The following is a 17,668-nucleotide window of genomic DNA, read 5'->3' on the forward strand; positions in this document are numbered from 1 at the left end:
CCACATTTTCACCACTTTTTTTTGTGCATGCGCAAATGTTTTTTACTAATAGAAAATATGTTTTTGTATTTAGTGTGCCATTTTCTTCATTCTGTCTTTTTCCCTAAATTATTTTATTTGAAATTTTTTTATTAGCAACTCGGAGTAGAAGCCGCACCAATATGCTAATGGATCAGCACATGGATCATGAAGTATCATCTCAAGAAACCATCCAGGAGGTACAACCAGAAGAGGTCCTGGTCATTTCCTTAGGGACAGGTCCCCAGCTTACTCCAGGGATGATGTCAGAAAATGAGGTATGAATGAATTGTTGCATTTAACTTGTAGCCATCAATGTTAAGACATTTAGAATGTTTTTTTCTTTTCTAATTAATGGTCACTTGCTTCTATAAATTAATATGCTTTAATGCATATTCTTCATTATCTTCAAGGAGCCTACTATGCCATACTCTCAAATACTAAACTCTCTGTGAACAGTACTGGAAGCCCTTTACATTAATACACCTATGGCACTGAAGCTGGTGAGCAGGTCCACACCAAAAGGAATTTTCCTAGTAGTAGTAGAAGAGATAGAAAGCCAGGAAGTTGTGCTATGGAAATTGAAGGAATTGTTCCAGTGACCTGTAGGAAATGTTTTGTGTTCATTTTCTTTCTAGTCGTATTCCTGTTTTAGGAGGGGCTAAAATTGGTTTTTATTTTATTATTGTACTTTAAGTGAAAGTTTACAATTCCAGTTGGTTTCTCATACAAAAATTTATACATTGTTATGTGACCCTGATTGCTCTCCCTCTACTGTGACAGCACACTCCTCCTTTCCACTCCTGATTTCCTTTGTCCCTTCAGCCCGCTCCTGACTCTCTCTGCCTTCTCATCTCACCTCTGGACAGGAGCTGCCCATTTAATCTCATGTATCTACTTGAGCTAAGAAGCGTGCTCTTCACAAGTATCATTTTATGTTTTATAGTACAGTCTATTCTTTGAAGAGTTGGCTTTGGGAATGGTTTTAGTTCTGGGTTAACAGAGAGTCCAGGGACCATGTCTTCTGAGGTTGTTCAGGCTCAGACCATTAAGTCTGGTCTTTTGACTAGAATTTGAGTTCTGCACCCCACTTTTCTCCTGCACTGTCAGGAACCCTCTGTGTGTTCCCTGTCAGGGCAGTCATTGGTGGTAGCTCGGCACTATCTAGTTCTTCTGGTCTCACCCTGATGGAGTCTCTGGATTATGTGGCCCTTTCTGTCTCTTGGGCAAATACTTTCCTTGTGTCTTTGGTGTTCTTCATTCTCCTTTACTCCAGGTGGGTTGGGACCGATTGATGCATCTTAGATGGCCGCTTGCTAGCGTTTAAGACCCCAGATGAGGAGGGGGGGGTGCCAAAATTTCTTGGGAAATACTTCTCTGTTCTTTGGCTGGTCAGGAGGAAATGGAAGAGATAACTGAGAAGAAAACTAAGAAGTAAAATATTTTGAAGAAGTATGAGTGGGGGCATGGGAATCAGTTTCGAGATACTTATAAACAGAAGAGGTTGGGACAGAGGCAAAAGAAGAAGTCCTGATTATCTAAAAGTGGGGGCCTCTTCTCATAGATTGTGACCTCCTAAAAAAGAAGCAGCATCTTGTATTCAACAGTGATTTATTATTATTCAAGAAAACTCATTCCTGGCTTGGGAAGAAGAAACCAGTTATAGTGGTTGATGAAGTGGTGATGGTGGTTGGTAAAGCTGTGTTTGGGACTGTGGTATGGCTAGTAGGGAAGAGGACTCTCAAAGTGAATAGTGGATAGGGAACTCCAAAACTCCATCGTGACACCCACAAAAGCATTGAGTAATTTGGTAAAAACTACCAGAATCAGCTTTTTCAGAGCTCTGGAATATAATTTCAACGGTCTTCACATGTACAGTTCAGTGACATAACATATGTTTATCATGTTGTTTAATGGTCACCATTAACTGTTTCTGAATTTTACCATCATCCTTAACAGAAGCTCACTGTCCCTCAAGAGTTCTGTCTTCCTTTCCCCCTCCTTCCTGCCCATCCCTGGTAATCACTAATAAATTTGATCTCTATATACTTGATATTCTAGATATTTCATATAAGTGGGATCAGATAATGTTTATCCTTTTGTGACTGACTTATTTCACTCAGCATAATGTACCTCTGGGTGGTCTCAAACCACCAACCTTTCTGTTAGCAGTCAAGCATGTTAACCATTTGCACTGCCCAGGGACTTCCTAACACTGGAACGTCAATGGAAAGGCATAGATTCAGTTATTTTAACTGATATTCTTTTATTCCAGGGATACTTAAAAAGCTAGATCAGAACCTTATAAATTGGTTTTAGTTAAAACTGATCATTTAAGATTAAAAAGAACTTAAATACAGATTTACTGTGGTTTATTTTCTAACCAGTAATCTTTCAGTTGTGATAAACTAAAATTGGCATTTTGTTTTTCAGGTCCTAAATATGCAGCTTTCGGATGGAGGACAAGGAGATGTCCCTGTCGATGAAAACAAACTCCACGGTAAACCTGATAAAACCTTGCGCTTTTCCCTCTGCAGTGATAATCTGGAAGGAATATCTGAAGGTGAAGGGTTACTTCATTCAAAGAGTTGTGTAATTCAAGTAATATTTGTTTTATGTTCTTTAAAGGAGTCTTATAAATTATAATCATGCCATCTGCACCTCTCACTGAGGAGAGTAATGAAGTTTTCCTCTAATGAGCTTGAACAGTTGGCTGTAAAGATTGTTATTTGACTAAAATTAAGATTGTAAGAGACCTTGGATGCTATAAAATGGAGAAGATATAAGTCATTGTTGAGACTTAAATAGAATATCAGTAGATTTTGTTTCTCCAGAATTGATATACACCAACGCTTATAGAGCTCCTTTAGAGGGATATAATGAATGTTTAAAGTGGAAAAAAATGGACTCACAAGTATTTCAGAATGTTGTGTATAGTTTTTAATGTTCTGTATTTCTTTTTTCACACATTCTCATGCACACCTTTATGAAGCAGAAGCAAACATTGAAAATAGGAGTAGGAAAGAAAGTTAAAAGCCAAGAGTAAAGTGAGAATATGTCATTCCATGTACTAGGACACATTTTTTTTGATGAAAAAGGTTTGTGTTTACTGACATTTAAAGATAAACGTAAAACTTTTCCTTTTATCTAATATTTTTTAAAAAATCACATAACTAAATTTTTTCATTCTAAGTAATGTAGAAAAGAAACTGAATTATCTGTAACCTCCCCATTCTGTTAATAGCAGTTAACATTTTGGTATATTTATAGCAAAATTCAGCTTATGCTTTTTTGTAATCTTTGATTTATTTAACAGTATAACATTATTTCCTTTGGTAATTTAGCAAACGTAAATAACAAGGTTTTTAATGACTGTTTTCCTTATCCTCGCATGGAGATATCATAATTTATTTAATCATTTTTCTATGATTAAACATTTAGATTGCTTCTACTTTTCAGACATTGTAAGAAACTCTGCAGTGAGCAACTTAGATTAATTTTTAAGTATTTCCTTAGGATAAATTCCTAGAAACAGAATCACTAGTTCAAAGAATGTGTGTGTGCGCACACATACTTACATACACACATATATATATTTTAAGTAGAGTTTATTTTTTAGAGCAGTTTTAGGTTTACAGAAAATTGTGCAGAATATACAGAGCTTCCATATGTTCCCTTTCCCTTCACCTCATATACAGTTTCCCCTATTAACAACGTCTCGCATTAAACCAAAAACCAAACGAAACCCGTTGTCGTCGAGTCGATTCCAACTCATAGCAACCTTATAGGACAGAGTAGAATTGCCCCATATGGTTTCCTAGGAGAAGCTGGTGGATTTGAACTGTCAGCCTTTTGGTTAGCAGCCTGAGTTCTTAACCACTGTGCCACCAGGGCCCCACATCTTACATTAGTGTGATACATTTGATACAGTTCATTAACTAATATTGATACATTATCATTAACTAAAGTCACTCTGTTGTGCAGTTGTATAAGTTTTGACAAGTGCATAAAATCATGTATCCACCATTACAGTATCATACAGAATAGTTTCACTGCTCTAAAAATGCCCTGTGCTCCACCTATTCATCCCTCCCCACCTGCCCTCTGAACCCTTGGTAGCCACTGATCTTTTCACTGTCTCTGTGGTTTTGCCTTTTTCAGAATGTCTTATAGTTTCAGAATGTCTTCTTTTACTTAGCGGTGTGCAGACGTATATTTTTAAGGCATAAATGTAGTGTTAAAAGCACTTTAATTAGTCTTTGGGCTCTTTTCAAAGCATGAAAAATTGTATGGTGGCTCATCACTGTTTTAGAACGATTACTCACAGGAAAAACATTTCTCTAGGTCCTTCAAATCGCTCCAATTCAGTGTCCTCTCTAGACCTAGAAGGAGAGTCTGTATCAGAACTTGGAGCGGGACCTTCTGGGAGTAATGGAGTTGAAGCTCTACAGCTATTAGAACATGAACAAGGTAAAGTGAAGTTGACCACAGTTGCTCAAGTAGCAGATAATTTACGTGGCTGAAAAATAATGTGCTTGCATGTAAATTTGCTATATTCAGTCAGGGAATATATTTAACTATATAAAGACCATTAAACTTGATTTATTTATAGTTCCTTCAGTTCTTAAAAATGTGTTTAGTTGGTAAGTGAATTGTTTAGGCTTAAATTACATGGAATAATTAACAAATATTACTTTAAATTCCGTAATATTTGATATTTTAGTTGTATGATTTAATATTTAAGGGATGCAAAGATAAATACTCAGGACTCAAGGAACTTACAGTAGAATGAGGAGATGGTACACAAATTATTAGAAGAGTGCTATAAAAGTGCTTTGGCAGTTTTGAGTGAGAGATCCATGTGGTTGAAAATGTAGCAGAAAGCTTATTGGAAGAAATACTAGTTTAATGACTGGCTGGCATTGGGCTGGCAGAACTGGAGGGAGGTCATTCTAGATGAAGGAATAATATAAGCCAAATCAAAGAAGTGGGAAACCATAGTACTTATTCAGGAACTATCAATTACGGGAACAGAGAGAGAGGTAGGGACTGAAAAAATTGGTGGATCCCTGTTGTAGAGAGAAGTCTGTATTTTAGTAGTAAGCCTGAAGTCGTCAAAAGTTTTTAGTTAGCTGAGGATGAGGGGGTGAAGATAATATCCTCCTGTGCTTTAGGAAGATTAATTTGAAAAAGTTCTTTGGATTTGTTTATTTAAATAGCATTGGTGGCCTTCAATCGGACAACAGGATTAGAGGCAGTGATTCTTAGACTTTGTTGTTGTAAGTTGCCATCGAGTCGGTTCCGACTTATGGCAACCAATTGTGTGCAGGGTAGAACTGCTCCATAGGTATTTAAGACTGACCTTTTGGAAGCAGATCACCAGGCCTGTCTTCCAAGGCCACTCTGGGAGAGTTCGAACCACCAGCCTTTCCGCTAGTAGACTTTAGTGTGCATAAAAATTACGTAGGGTGTTTTTTTAAAATGCCATTTCTCGAGTCTCACTTCTGGAAATCCTATTTCAGCCCATTTTTAGAAAGGAAAAGAGTATTGCCTTTGGAGTGTATATGGCTTGAATAAAAATAATGCTTTACTGGATTGGTTTATCAGTGTATCAGTTAGGATTAAATTTGCTGCAGATAACAGAGAAACCTAAAATAATATTGATTTAAGACAAAAGTTGAAGGAATATCACCTGTTTAACAAGCTGTCTAGGTAATTGTGATGTACGTGATTGGCAGTCTACACTGTGAGAAACATTAGGTTGAGAACTGAATTGAGGCAAGTTGCAGACTGCTTCTCACCGGTCAACGGAAGAGAGAAAAACTCTAGAATGGTAAGGGGTAGGTATCCAAGTCAATTGAAAATTATTATTTTTTCCTTTAATATGGGTTTATCAGTTAATTTACTGCCACAATAATGCTACATAACAAACCACCCCAAAAATCAGTGACTTAAAACAATAAACTTCTGTTTTTACTCCCACGTCTATGGGTCAGTTGGGTGATTCTTCTGATTTTGACTGGGCTCATTCATATATCTGTGGTTACCAGCGGTCAGGTAGGGAGATCTGCTAAACTTGGCTGGGGGTCAGCTGGTCTGGGGGGGCTGGCTCTTCTAGGATGACCTGACTTTGTTCCGGGTGATTCCTCATTCTCCAACAGGCTAATTTAGGCTTGTTCTCATGGGAGAAGCAGGAGTGAGAGAGAACAGAAGTTGACAAGGGCTCTTGAGGTCTAGACTCACAAGTAGTACACTTCCTCCTCACCCTGTTGACCAAAGCAAGACACAGGGCCAGTGCAGATTCAAAGAGAAGGGAGATACATCCCAACTGTTATTGGGATGACCTTCAAAGTCACCCTGCAAAGTGGATATAGGGAGGCAATTGATTACATCAACAGCTCCAGTTAATCTACCATAAGGGGGGAGTACATATGCTGACTTCAGTTCAGAGAGGGATGCATCCATGAGGAAATAATTCAGTACTTAGTGTCCAGTGTTAATGATAAAACATGTAACTTGAAATTCAAAAACATACAGCTCTTGAAAGTCAATTAAAAAGTTATGGCTATGCTACATTTTTAAAAGTTCTTAATTTTGTTTTTGGCAGCCACAACCCAAGATAATCTTGATGATAAGCTAAGGAAGTTTGAAATTCGTGACATGATGGGACTAACAGATGATAGGGACATATCAGAAACAGTGAGTGAGACCTGGAGTACAGATGTCTTGGGAAGTGACTTTGACCCTAACATTGATGAAGATCGCTTGCAGGAAATTGCAGGTAACTGCTGTTTAATGTCTTTGGAAGATTGCTGTTTAGATATTGATATATCCGCTCACCTTTCGTGAGGTGGAGCTTCAGTGCTCTGACAAACGTGGTGTGTGTTAACACTCATGGGGAAACTGTGGTAACTATGTAGCAAGGCATTCTTGTACTTTTTTTTTTTTTACTTAAATATAGATAGTGTTTTTCTTTTCTACATTTAACCCTCCTGCCCCCCAAACAAAAGAAAAAGAAAGGAAAACCAATGTTTTGAGTTAGCTTCTGGTCCAGTCTTGTTTGCAGGGTATAGTGTATGTTCTTAGTCTGTCTGTGATTAGCATATTCTCCTTTTGAGACGGAGTGCCTTACCTTAAGATGAAAATTCTTACAGGTTATAGCTATAACACCTTTTGGAATAATATGATATGAAGTTCCCTAGAAATATTAATTCACCTCTGAAAGGATCATTTCTGTTCCAAAGGGTAGCCAGTTATTTTTTTAAATGTCAAGTTTATTGAGGTATAATTTACATTAAAATTTACAACCTTTTTAGGAGAATGTTCTGTGAGTACTGAAAGGTTTATACAGTTTTGTAACTACCACCTTAATTTTCTTTTTAAATCATGGAAATTTTCAAACAAATAAAAGAGAGAATACTATAATGAACCGATTTTGCCCAACACTCAGCTTCAGCAGTTATATACATACATGGCTGTTCCATTTCATCTTTACTTCCACCCACTACCCTTTTCTCCCCTCCCCCCTATTATGTTTAGGCAAATTCTAGACATTATTTGTAATTAGTACATGATATATCTTGAAAAGGTAACTTTTACCAGTAATTCTTTTCCAAAACTCTTCATGCAGTGAAGTAGAATTTTTTTATTAAGCCTAATCAGAAATAGTAGAACAGTCTGAGTTTGAGTATTTTTAATGCAAGTGTACAATAATGTTCAAGCCTTTCTATTTGTATTTTTAAGTAGTGTAAATAGATTTCTTAATTGGTTTTGCATTACTTTGTTCCAGATGTCAAAGTAATATTTTTCCTGGCAGTAGCTGTATTTGAGAAATAAAGTATATTTGCAGTTGAATGAATGCTTTAGAGGAGGTGTATATTTTACTGCAAATATGTTTTATTGCTCTGAATATGTGGTTAACGTGCTGAAAGATAGCATATTTGGCCAGTGTAACTGGTTAAATCAGGTTAAATCTCTCTGAGTGTTTTTAATTTTAAAAGTCAAACCCCATTGCCATCAAGCTGATTCTGACTCACAGTGATCCTATAGGACAGAGTAGAACTGCCCCACAGGGTTTCTAAGGCTGTAAATTTTTATGGAAACAAACTGCCATGTTTTTCTCCCATGGAGTGGCTGGTGGGTTCGAACTGCTGACCTTTTGGTTAGCAGCTGAGTGCTTTTAACCACGGTGCCAGAAGGGCTTCTCTTAATGCTTGTAGGACTATAAATTTTAGAAAGATACTAGGGACACGTATAAACTTTGCTGTAAAACCAAGGTGAAAGTTAGTTGAAATGACTTGACCTCATAATGTGTGTTTTCTCTGTGGAGAGTCAGAGGTGAAAAGGAGGTTGTGACCAAAGTAAAAAATTTGTGTTTTTAGTGTGTTATTGATTGAAATTATTCTTAACCTTGGCTTCTTTCTCGAGTGTGGAGTAGAGAGAAGATTTTCTTAGCTTAGTGTTTGGTCTCTCTCCGTTGTCACTGCTCTTTCCATCAGGATCTTTTGTTAACTCTTTGCTCCCCACCGGTTACACAGGTGCAGCAGCAGAGAACATGTTAGGCAGTTTGCTGTGCCTGCCAGGTGCAGGGTCAGTGCTTCTTGACCCCTGCACTGGTTCTACCATATCAGAGACAACCAGCGAAGCTTGGAGTGTAGAGGTATTGCCAAGTGACTCAGGTTAGTACGTCGTCATTGTTTGCTTTTTCATTTGTACAGAAGTTTTAAATGTAAGGTATCCTAATTTCTATCTTATATACATTTTGTCAAGTACACATTTGACAAGTGTGAGGCAATCACTTACTGAGAATTTCAGATGGAAAATTAGTTTAGGGTATTTTCTATCCATTAAGAAAAATGCAGTGTTAAGTGGCATAGGCTTAGTTGGCAGGTGCTTTCTGACTCTGTGTTCAGTTATTTTGGAAGCAAATGTTAGTAACTCATTAGGGTTCCATGTGGGTCTTCACAGGATAGAAATAGCAACACAGTTAAAACACTTAGTGGTTGGATGCCCATCAATCATGTTTAGATTTATTGCAGAGAAGAACTTGACCCTTTAAAAGATGTTTAATATATTTTTGTAATAATGTTGAAATCGAGAGTTTGGAGTCCTGAGAATTCTTTTGTGCACAATTATTATAAATGTATTTTGAGGTATTTTGTGTTTTTTTCGTATGTATTGTATTTCTGCTTTTTTCTTGATTTTGAAGACATTTAGTCTTAGAATGCAGATATAAGTAACTATATATTTGTATTATGTTCTATCTGATTTACTTGGCTCAAGAATAATTAAGTGATCCTTGTCTGTACTTTATAATGTTAAAACAGTCAGTTAAATGCTAATAACCCTTATGTAAAGAGACAGTGGGATTAGCTCACCATCTACGGAGCATGCATAGGAGTTATTTTTTTAGGAAGTGGTTGATTTAATGCCATCCTGTACTGTATTGTTCTGTGCAGTGTCCGGTTTATACTTTAACCAACAGCATACTTTATGAGATTAATGATCTAGAAACAGTGTATTCATCTGCGCACAATGGACTAGCCTATATTGGGATAGAAATCACAATCTTGACTCCATTACCACTTGATCTAATTAATTTGCACCTGGTCCAGACTTATAAATCTACTTAACACTGATTTCATTCATGCCCTGGTAGCTTTTGTCATCTGGGTCACAAAAGCTGAAACTCTGGCATGCTAACAGAATCACTAATGTGATACCTCATATCTTCTATTTAGAGGCCCCAGACCTAAAGCAGGAGGAGCGTCTGCAAGAACTGGAGAGTTGTTCTGGACTGGGTAGCACATCTGATGATACGGATGTCAGGGAGGTCAGTTCCCGCCCCAGCACACCAGGCCTCAGTGTTGTGTCGGGTATGTCTGTCTTGTTTTAAGGAATAAGGATTTGAGGTGTGCTGCCTCCCCCACCCCCATTTATAAAGTTGCTGCAAAGAGATATTTTATTTGAGAGTTGAGTAATTTCCAGAAAACAAAATTATTTCTATGGGACCTTAAATCTATAAGAACTTAATGTGTGACATTTTAGAGCCTTTGAAGTAATTGGCAAACAGTCTGTGTCTGTTCCCTCTACAACACTTTCCCTGTTTTTGGTAGCCTCTGCTACTGTATTTAGTTATCACTTGATAATTCTGATTATGTTGTCCAAATGAAGTATGTTTAAGCAATAGTAGGATAAAAGATATAACACTAAACAGCTCACCAGTATAGAACTGAGACACCCAAAATTTGAGAGTGTTTAAAGTTTTCCAAACTTCACTTACTTTTTGTGTGGTTATTTTTTTTGTTCTTGCTGTTTATTTTTTACTGTTTTTTTTTAAAGGCATAAGTGCAACCTCTGAGGATATTCCAAATAAGATTGAAGACCTGAGATCTGAGTGCAGCTCTGATTTTGGGGGTAAAGATTCTGTCACTAGTCCAGACATGGATGAAGTAACCCATGGTAAGAAGGGCAGATGAGAATGACTTCTTAAAAAATGATCAGATCCATGGGAGAAATGGCACTCTTACACATTGTTGGTGATGATATGTCAGTTGGTATAGCAACTTGGGGCATAATTTGGCAGTATGTATTTAAAGCCTTAAATGTTCTAAATTTGGCCCACTTAGTGCACTTCTTGGAATCAGTTATAGGAAACAGTTCTAAGTATGGGGAAAGTCTTATGTACAAAGATATTCTTTGTAACGTTTATCTTAGCAGAAAATTGGAAGCAACTTAGAATTAAAAAATAGAATGATTAAGTGTATTTTGGTGTAACTACTCATTAGAGTTTATATAGCTATTTTTTCAGTGCTTTAAAGAATATGAAATAACTTGAAGAACTACCTAGAACATAATATTAAGTGGAAAATTTTATAGAATTTTATATACAAGATAATAAAATGCTTAAAAACCTGTACGTAGAAAAAGAACTGGAGGCCCATAAAACAAAACGAGACTAATGGGGCACAACAGCCCAGGGATAAGGACTAGAAGGCAGGAGGGGACAGGAAAGCTGGTAATAGGGAACCCAAGGTTGAGAAGGGAGAGTGTTGACACGTCGTGGGGTTCTTAACCAGTGTCATAAAACACTATGTGTACTGTTTAATGATAAACTATTTGTTCTGTAAACTTTCATCTAAAGTACAATAAAAAAAAAGAAAAAGAACTGGAAAAATATACCAAAATGCTAACCAAAAAAACCAAACCATCGAGTTGATTCTGACTCATAGTGACCCTGTAGTGACCCCATAGGACAGAATAGAACTGCCCCATAGGGTTTCCAAGGAGTGGCTGGTAGATAACCACTGTGCCACCAGGGCTCTAGAATGCTAACAGTGGTTTCATATATTGGGTCTTGGGTTTTGAGGTACTTTGTCTTTTTTTTACACTTTTGTTTGTTCTAAACCAGGATTTCTCAGCCTCAACATTGTTGACATTTTGGGCCAGGTAATTCTTTGTTGTGGGGGTTGGTCCTGTTCACTATAGGATGGTTAGCGACATCATTCCTATTCTTTAACAATAGCACCCCCCCAGTTGTGACAACCTAAAATGTCTCCAGATATTGTCAAATGTCCCCTGGGAGAGCAAAATTGCCCCCAGTTGAGAACAACTATTCTAAAGCAGCAGTTCTCAAAGTGTGATCTATGGACCATTGAGGGTCCTCAAGACCCTTTCGAGGGAAGAAAGTACAAGGTCAAAACTATTTTCATAACATTACTGAGGGGCTGTTGGCTATTTTCACTGTGTTGACATTTGTACTAATGGTTCACAAGCAAAAATGGGTAAAACTACTGGGGCCTTAAGCATGAATCAAGGCAGTGACACCAAACTATACTAGTAGTCACTGTATTCTTATAGTTAAAAAAAAAAAAAGTTATGAACGTCATTGATGAAACAGTAAAAAGTATTAATTTAATTACATCTCAACCCTTGAGTACACGTCTTTTTAATATTCTGTGTGAAAAAATGGGAAGTACCCCTAACACATTTCTGCTGCATTCTAAAATATGAGCTGTCTCAAGGAATAGCACTTGTATAATTTTCTGAGTTGTGAGCTTGACTAGCCATTTTATTTGTTTGTTTCTCATGAAACACTATTTTTACTTGAAAGAACGACTGGTAGACAAACTATGGTTATTCTGACTTGGGCATTTGGCAGACATTTTCTCAAAAATAAATAAAGTGAGCCTGTCACTTCAAGGGTAACAACTTACAACATAGAGTTTGTTGCCAATGATAAGATTTAAGCTTTCAAATAAAAATTAGAATTTTGGAAAACTTGTATCCACGAGCTTGACAGCTTCTGTTATTTAAAGACTTTTCTGGTGAGACTGGTGGTGATATTTAAGAATATGATTTTTCAGTATTGTGTAATGAAATGTGTCAGTATTTGGAAGATCTGCATAACTGATGAACCAGTGTTTTCCAGACAATCAGTGTTATAAAATCATGCATGGGTAAAAGATCCATTCAGTGTGCACCATAGACCAATTAATTTCAGTGTAACAGAGAACAAAAAGTTCGTTGATGTGGTTCCAGATTCCACATTGTAACTAACTTTTAAAAAACTACTACTTATCAAGATTTAGTGTAGTGTTAAAGAGTAATATTCACAGTTATCTGAAAAGGCTATTAAAATATCATCCCTGTTCCAACTACATAACTGTGTGAAGCCAGATTTTCTTTGTGTACTTCAACCAAGACAATTTATGGCAACAGATTGAATACAAAAGCAGATATGAGAACCACCTGTGTTCTGTTAAGCCATACATTAATGGAATTTACAAAAATGTGAAACAATGCCATAATTCCCATTAGTTTTTGTTTTGGAAAGTAGAGTTATTTTCCATTTTAAAAAGTTATTTGTGTTACCATTTAATGGGATTATTATTGTTATTTTTTAACAAATTAACAGATACTTTAAATTTTTGTTTTAATTTCTAACAGTAATTAATGGAGATGGCCAAATAAACGAAAGCTCTCAGGGTCAATAATTTTGAATAGTGTAAAGGTGTCCTGAGACCAAAACTTTGAGAACTGCTGTTATAAACTATCTTTCAGAGTGATACACTATTTTTATGATTTTGAAAAAGGAAAGAAATTAAACAGAAAATGTAGAACAAAAGAAAAATTAAAAGACAATATACTGTCATTCATTATCAAAAAAGATAGCTTTAGACTGAAAATGTTTAGATTTAACAGTTTTTTTTTATATATTTGAAAGTTTTAGTCTCTGTATATTTACCTGTTTTAGTACATCCATTCCTGGTTGTTTAATCATATGTTTAAAGGAGTCACTATCTTTTACTCTGTAGCTTAAAGTCTCGTACTTTAACAGTTACAGTTGTTTCATGGTATAATGTAATATTCATTTTTGCTATAGTTTTTTTTTTTTTTAATTATTGAATCATTTTATGAGAGCAATATTAGAATTCCAGATTTTCCAGCTTTTTATGTATACCCCTTTTGCAGGTAGTATTGCCCCTATTTTTATAGGTGGGGAAGGTGAGGCTCAGGGAAGTTGTGACTGAAGATTTTGTTGGTTTAGGTCTTCTGGCTCTGTGCTCTTTGCATTAACCGTAGCACTGTTTGGCCATTAAAAGTCATAGGCATGTGCATATCTAGACCACTTAAATGTAATTAAAATTCATGTATGTAGATTAAAAACATAAAATGAATTTGAAGTAATCAGAATTTGATATTTATTAGATTCTTTTTTTCTCTTCCCCTTTGGCATGCCCCTCAAGTTCTAATTGATTAAAAAAAGAGTGCTGTCAAAAAATGCTTGAGCCCTGCAAGTTCTGAGTTGGTTTCACAGTTTAATATTCTGTTTCAGGTGCCCATCAGCTGACCTCTCCTCCTTCTCAGTCAGAGTCTCTGCTTGCCATGTTTGATCCACTGTCTTCACATGAAGGTAAACTAGTGAAATGAACTTTTTGACTCTTGTATTGGGCATGAGCAGAAGAAAGAAACCAATACCCTTTGTTAATGCCTTTGTTGGATCATTTGTGTCTCAGTTGCAAAATTCTTTTTCTGTGTTCAAGGGGCTTCTGCTGTGGTAAGGCCAAAGGTTCACTATGCTAGGCCATCGCATCCACCACCGGATCCTCCAATCCTGGAAGGAGCTGTGGGAGGAAATGAGGCCAGGTTGCCAAACTTTGGTTCACATATTTTAACTCCATCTGAAATGGAGGCATTCAAGCAAAGGCATTCTTACCCTGAGAGACTAGTTCGCAGCAGGAGCTCTGATATAGTATCTTCTGTCCGGCGACCCATGAGTGACCCCAGCTGGAACCGACGTCCAGGGAATGAAGACAGAGAACTCCCACCAGCTGCAGCCATTGGTGCTACTTCTTTGGTGGCTGCACCTCACTCATCATCTTCATCCCCGAGTAAGGACTCCTCAAGAGGAGAGGTATGGGACACAGGCCACGTAGAAGAATTTGCTAATTATGATCAGCTTTAGTGTTTTATTGGCTTAGTTCTCTTGATCTCTGGAATTGAAGTGAAATATATAAATCTAGGATTAAAGATGGTCGATAATCATGACTAAAGATGATTTGTCAATCTGATATGCCCATGATCATAACTCACAGGAAACTATGCAATTTTGATTTTGTAGAAATAGTATTTTGCATCTTGTGACTCTTTTTTCAAATGTTTTTATATCTAATTTCATTTAAACTTCCCAGTATCTCTCTGAGATGGTTAGCTGAGGTATTTTATTTTGAACCAATTACAAAGTTACAAAAAAGTTGGAAGAACAATACAGAGAACTTTTTTCCCTGAACCATTTCAGAGTAAGTTGCCAACCTGATGGTCCATCATCTCTGAATCCTCCTAGTACAGCCACCAAAATCAAGAAATTAACACTGATACATTACTACCATATAATTCTCAGACGCTGTTCATTATTCTCCAATTACCCCGGTACCATTTTTTATAGTGGAAGTATCCCATCAGAATCATGTGTTGCATTAGTTGTCATGTCTCTTTAGTCTCTGTCACTCTACAACAGTTTTCTCTTGACTTTCATTACATTGACACTTTTGAAAATTACAGGCTACTTATTTTGTCACATGTCCGTCAGTTTGCGTTTGTTTGATGTTTTCTCATGATTAGATTCAAGTCCTTCATCTTCGGTAGGAATATCCCTAAAGTAACACTGCTTTTTTTTCATTGCATCCTGTCAGCGCACAATTTTGGTTTGTCCCATCACTGTGGTACACATTTGGATTGCTTGATGAAGGTGTTTTCTGCCGGTCTTTGCCACTGTAAAGTTACCCTTTTCCACTTTGTAAATAATAAGTGTTTTGTGGAGAGGTACTTTTAAATCATGTAACTATTCTGGTCTTTATCGAATTTTTTTTTTTTTTAAATGCGCTTTAAGTGTAAGTTTACAGTTCAAGTCTGTTTCTCATACAAAAATTTGTACACACATCGCTATCCGACCCTAGCTGCTGTCCCTATAATGTGACCGCACACTCCTCCTTTCCACTTCGGATTTCCTGTGTCCATTCAACTAGTTCCTGTCCCTTTTTGCCTTCTCATCTCACTTCCGGACAGGAGTTGCACATTTAGTCTCATGTATCTACTTAAGCTAAGAAGTACACTCTTCACAAGTATCATTTTATGTCCCACAGTCCAATCTAATCTTTGTCTGAATAGTTGGCTTTTGGGAATGGTTTCAGTTCTGGGCTAACGGAGAGTCCCGGGACCGTGTCTTCCGGAGTCCCTCCAGTCTCAGGCCATTAAGTCTGATCTTTCTACAGAATTTGAGTTCTGCATCCCACTTTTCTCCTCTTCCATCAGGGACTCTGTTGTGTTCCCTGTCGGAGGGTCCTTGGTGGTAGCCAGGCACCATCTGGTTCTTCTAGTCTCAGGCTTATGGAGTCTCTAGCCTGTGTGTCCCTTTCTGTCGAATATCTGGCTAATATTTTCCTTGTGTCTTTGGTGTTCTTCATTCTCCTTTGCTCCAGGTGGGTTGGGACCAGTTGATATATCTTAGATGGCCACTCGCTAGCCTTAAAGACCCCAGACGCCACTCACCAAAGTGGAATGCAGAACATTTTCTTAATAAACTTTGTTATGCCAGTTGGCCTAGATGTCCTCTGAAACCATGGTCTCCAGACCTCCACCCCTGCTACTCTGTCCCTTGAAGTTTTTGGTTGTATTCAGGAAAACTTCTTAGCTTTTGGTTTAGCCCAGTTGTGCTGACTTCCCCTGTATTGTGTGTTGTCCTTCCCTTTACCTAAGAGATTTTTTTTTTTTAAATTGTACTTTAGATGAAGGTTTACAGAAGAAATAGTTTCTCATTAAATAGTCAGTACACATATTGTTTTATGACATTGGTTAACAACCCCATGACATGTCAACACTCTCCCTTCTTGACCTTGGAGGACCTTTTTTTTTGGTGAAAATACACATAGCCAAAGTTACACCATTCAAAAGTTTCTACATTTACAATTCACTGACTTCGATTACATTCGTCCAGTTGTGCCGCTATTCTCACTATCCTTTTCCAGATTATTCCATCACTGTTATCTTCAACTCACTGCCCCCAGGCTTCCCATCAAACCTTTGAGTTGCTTTTGTGAATTTGAGCTCACATAGATACTTCTATTTTTTTGTACCTTAGATGAAGGTTTGCAGAACAAATAGTTTCTCATTTAACAGTTAGTACATATAGTGCCCTATGACAATGGTTAACAACCCCACAACATGTCAGCACTGTCCCTTCTAAACCTTGGGTTCCCTATCACCAGCTATCCTATCTCCTCCTGCCTTCTAGTCCTTGTCCCTGGACTGCTGTGCCTCATTAGTCCCATTTTGTTTTATGAGGCAGTCCAGTCCACCGCTGAATAGAGAACTTCGGGAGTGACTTCACCACTGAGCTAAAAGGGAGTCCATGGCCATACTCTCGGGGTTTCTCCAGTCTGTCAGGCCAGTAGATCTTGTCTTTTTTTTATGAGTTAGAATTTTGTTCTACATCCTTTTTCAGCTCTGTCCAGGACCGTCTATTGTGATCCTGGTCAGAGCAGTCAGTGGTGGTAGCCGGGCACCATCTAGCTGTCCTGGACTCAGTCTGCTGGAGGCCATGGTAGCTGTGGTCCATTAGTCCTTTGGACTAATCTTTTCCTTATATTTATTCTCTTCATTCTCCCTTGATCCCAAAGGGGTGAGACCAGTGGAGTAGCTTAGATGGCTGATCACAGGCTTTTAAGACCCAGACACCACTCACCAAGGTAGAATGTAGAACATTGTCTTTATAAACCACGTTACGCCAGTTGAGCCAGATGTTCCCGGAGACATGGTCCCCCCAGCCCTCCGCCCAGCAGATCATTTCTTCAGGGAGTTTGGAAGTGTCTACGGAGCTTCCATGACCTTTCCTTGGACAAGTTGTGCTGGCTTCCCCAGTATTGTATACTGTCTTACCCTTCACCCAAGTTACCACTTATCTTTGTCTGTTTAGTTCCCCCACCCACCCCTCCCATCCCTCATAACCAACAAAGATTGTTTCTTTTCGTGTGTAAACTTTCACATGAGTTTTTACCATAGAGGTCTCATACAATATTTGTCATTTTGTGATTGACTTATTTCACTCAGCATAATGTCCTCCAGTTTCATCCATGTTATGAGATGCTTCACA

The 17,668-nt window shown here is 37.6% G+C and overlaps 1 protein-coding gene across 8 annotated transcripts in view; it reads left to right on the top strand.

The window, feature by feature from the left end:
- GAPVD1 (GTPase activating protein and VPS9 domains 1) overlaps positions 1–17,668 on the top strand; it is a 75,367-nt gene that overhangs the window by 27,789 nt on the left and 29,910 nt on the right. For 5 of the 8 annotated variants that reach the window (XM_012555360.2, XM_023730739.1, XM_012555363.2 and 2 more), the window contains 9 exons: positions 136–296; positions 2,452–2,581; positions 4,363–4,488; positions 6,626–6,799; positions 8,556–8,696; positions 9,759–9,893; positions 10,360–10,479; positions 13,856–13,933; positions 14,064–14,434. In XM_012555360.2, coding sequence (XP_012410814.1) covers positions 136–296; positions 2,452–2,581; positions 4,363–4,488; positions 6,626–6,799; positions 8,556–8,696; positions 9,759–9,893; positions 10,360–10,479; positions 13,856–13,933; positions 14,064–14,434 — 1,436 coding nt within the window. Of the gene's footprint in view, positions 1–135; positions 297–2,451; positions 2,582–4,362; positions 4,489–6,625; positions 6,800–8,555; positions 8,697–9,758; positions 9,894–10,359; positions 10,481–13,855; positions 13,934–14,063; positions 14,435–17,668 lie in introns of those variants that run through there. The other 3 variants (XM_012555362.2, XM_012555364.2, XM_023730742.1) reach the window with 2 other exon arrangements.

Source organism: Trichechus manatus, unplaced genomic scaffold (genome assembly GCF_000243295.1).
Source record: "Trichechus manatus latirostris isolate Lorelei unplaced genomic scaffold, TriManLat1.0 scaffold00038, whole genome shotgun sequence".
Classification (NCBI taxonomy): Eukaryota; Metazoa; Chordata; class Mammalia; order Sirenia; family Trichechidae; genus Trichechus; species Trichechus manatus.